Source organism: Morone saxatilis, unplaced genomic scaffold (genome assembly GCF_004916995.1).
Source record: "Morone saxatilis isolate NCDOM2014 unplaced genomic scaffold, NCSU_SB_2.0 Contig21, whole genome shotgun sequence".
Classification (NCBI taxonomy): Eukaryota; Metazoa; Chordata; class Actinopteri; family Moronidae; genus Morone; species Morone saxatilis.
The window spans coordinates 93,743-96,766 of record NW_023339774.1 but is presented as its reverse complement, the minus strand read 5'-3'; the positions used below and the strand labels follow the sequence as shown (position 1 = coordinate 96,766).

Here is a 3,024-nt window from a genome sequence, read left to right as displayed (position 1 = left end):
TTTACTCAGAGTTTTGACACTCTGAGGGAGGAGTTAAAGAGTCTGATGGCCACAGGCAGGAATGACTTCCTGTGCCACTCTTTGGTGAATCTCAGGTAGTTAACAATCCAGGACACAAGGGGGAGCATCAACCTCCATCTCGGTCAGCTTCTCATCCAGCAGAGCTGGCTGGATAATGAAAGCACTGGAGAAGTAAAAAAACATGACCCTTACAGTGCAAACAGTTCAACAGACACGTTCATTGACCGTAATGTGACCGGGATTGCACCATCTGACCAACAGTTACACTTACCACTCTTGGTGCAATCCCTGTTGGCCGGAACAGTCTGGAAGTCGTGAATGGAGATGTTGTGGTCAGGTATGTCCTGGTGTAGCCATGTCTCAGTGAAGCAAATTAAACTACACTCCTGGGGGACATCAAAAAGACATCAAAAAGGCAGCAAAAGTGTTGGGACAGAATATTTTTACATCTAATACTGTTAGACAGCAGAGTTGGTGATTGTTGGAACAGTGTAAAGACTAATAAAGGTGGTTTTGTCAGTTTTATTTTATCTCTGTCGGTTAAAAGTGTGTTTTAAGATTGCTTAAAAAGGTCTTAGTTCTGTATAAGAGAGAAAATTGAATTTAGGAGGTGTACGGTTATATTTTCTGTTTAATGCAGAATATTTTTTCCTTTCCTTTCTTGACATTTGGTAAGTTTTCTCTCTTTTCTAAGTTGTTAGAGTTTGTTGCACGTGGTGAACTTGGGAGGGTCGGGGAGTGCAGGCGCGAATATATAAGCAATTGCCGATTGTTGAACTGCCGAAAAAACATATCTCCCGACTATATCTACCAGTAAATAATATATCTTTGAGAAAGTGCTTTCCTGTATTGTACCCAAAGATAATAATTCCGCTTTTTGACTCTCCACTTCACAAGCTTATATACCAGGAATGTGTGATTGCACGTGTGTGATTGCACGTATCTGATTGGTTATTGCTGTACGTTGCTGGATGAGATGACTGTATTATTGCAAAAGTCTTTGAATTTAAATGTGTGAGGCTCCTGTGTTCTTTATGCAGTGTTGATGTCTATCTAAACACGGTCTAAAGGTGAGATCTGCATACATGTAGAGCCATGTAACTAGAGCTAATATTCCTTTTTTAACATAAACACAAAAGCACATATTGTGATGATCATCCCTTAAATTTGATTGTTAAAGAATTGTGACCAAGGTATGTACTGATGTACTGATCAGCTAGGCAGTAACCAGAGAATGATAATTTATTGGACAGTTTGTGGAGAAGGTCTCAATGATACAGATATAGCAACTCTCCTCAATCTTTACGCAAAGATCATCTGCCTTGTTGCCTATAGTAAGTGATGTATTTAACCCCAGGTACTTTTCTGTTTTGTCTGCAGTGGTACCTCTACTGATGAAATGTGCAACTTCTATATAATGTACTACATGGACAGCAAACACGCCATACCCTACATGAACTGCATGGAAACCGGCTCCAATGAGCTGTTTGAGGATATTCCAGCTGAGGCTAATGTTCCCATTGCTGTCAGTCCGGGTCATATGAACTCTATGATGCATATGGGACACACAACAGGTACAAAGGAATTAGATATTTTTTATGTTGAATACCTCTTACCCGAGGTTATTCAATACAATTTTTGACAATTTTTGTATGCCTCCTTGTCTTGTTTCATGTGACTTACAGAATTTACATTTTTCAAAAAGAACTTAGCTGTCACTAAACTTTGTTTTCCCCCATAGATCAACAACTTAACAGATTGTTGAATACAAACAATGCAGAGAAGGTTCTGGATCAGGGTGAGTTTGTTTTTTTTGTCACTACAAAAACTCTTACTTGATAATAAGTCTGATATTTGTCTCAGCCTCTGACATCATTTTAGCTCAACACTTAATATAATCATGCAAAATAAATAATCAGTGTACAAATTACACAGTGGCTTTTGAGAGAGCCCAATTTTCCAGTATGCACCACTACGAAACATGTCACATGCCCTTCAATTGCAATTGTTACTGCGAAAAACTACTACAAACAGGTAATGTGGTCAATAACAGTTCATAGATGCTAAATACGACAATATTATCAAAGAATACATTTATTAATCAGCACAAGAAAAACAGCAAAATCCACAGGGGGGGCACAGTCCCTGCTTCTCCTACACACCCCTTCAATAATTACACATCACATGGTCAAACAATTCAGCTGAACATTTCATAAACATTGTTTGGAAACTTGTTTTAACTACAGAGAAATATTATTTAATATTTAAGACTTTTACAGAACCTTGCATCAGATGTCAACATGATTTCTGTGAATGTAAAATAATAAGAGTTCTTTAATCAAAATTAATTTGTTGGATAATTTGTTTTTACATGGGACAGCTCTGTTGGAATGTAATAACCAAATAAATACAAAACATACACTGTGACAGCAACATAGGTATTCCAGGCAGTGGATTTAGTGAAAATTAAACTAAATAATAATGTTCAGACGATTTTTCCCCATTCATTCCTTATGGAAAATTCCTAGTTTTTCATGAATTTTTTAACTCTTAAATACTCATTCATCTTCTTCCGATAGTGTGGTCACATTTTTAACCGTACACACACAAAAACATCTGGTCAGCATGCTCTTGTTTCGCTGATGATATCCCCATGTTGGTGATAGGAATCATGGTCTGGGCTGTAGAAGCATAAACATGAGAGGTGCGCCTCACCTAAAATCTCTAATGAAACCTCTAAGCCATGAGACACACAGAACAGGCAGCATCACCATGGCAACACAAAGCTGATTGAGATTAGCTAATTAACAATCTTAACATGCAGACAAGCAAAGATATTGACAGATTTTCAAGTATTCTTCAAGCTTTTAACTAAGTTCAGATATTCTAATATTCAAGAACTTTTCAGTTCTTTTCAAAGGAATTTGATTCTTTCTCGCATGTGTAACTGCTTTTCATTGTATTCTACACGTATTCGACTTCAGGTTGACACAGCAGCAATAG

At 37.4% G+C, this 3,024-nt stretch overlaps 1 protein-coding gene across 1 annotated transcript in view; it reads left to right on the top strand.

The window, feature by feature from the left end:
• The window catches only part of pam (peptidylglycine alpha-amidating monooxygenase), a gene marked incomplete at its 3' end in the record, with an annotated part of 30,208 nt that overhangs the window by 14,126 nt on the left and 13,058 nt on the right, over nucleotides 1–3,024 (top strand). The window contains 2 exon segments of the mRNA XM_035667347.1: nucleotides 1,402–1,595; nucleotides 1,763–1,819. Of these exon segments, the coding sequence (XP_035523240.1) occupies nucleotides 1,402–1,595; nucleotides 1,763–1,819 (251 nt within the window).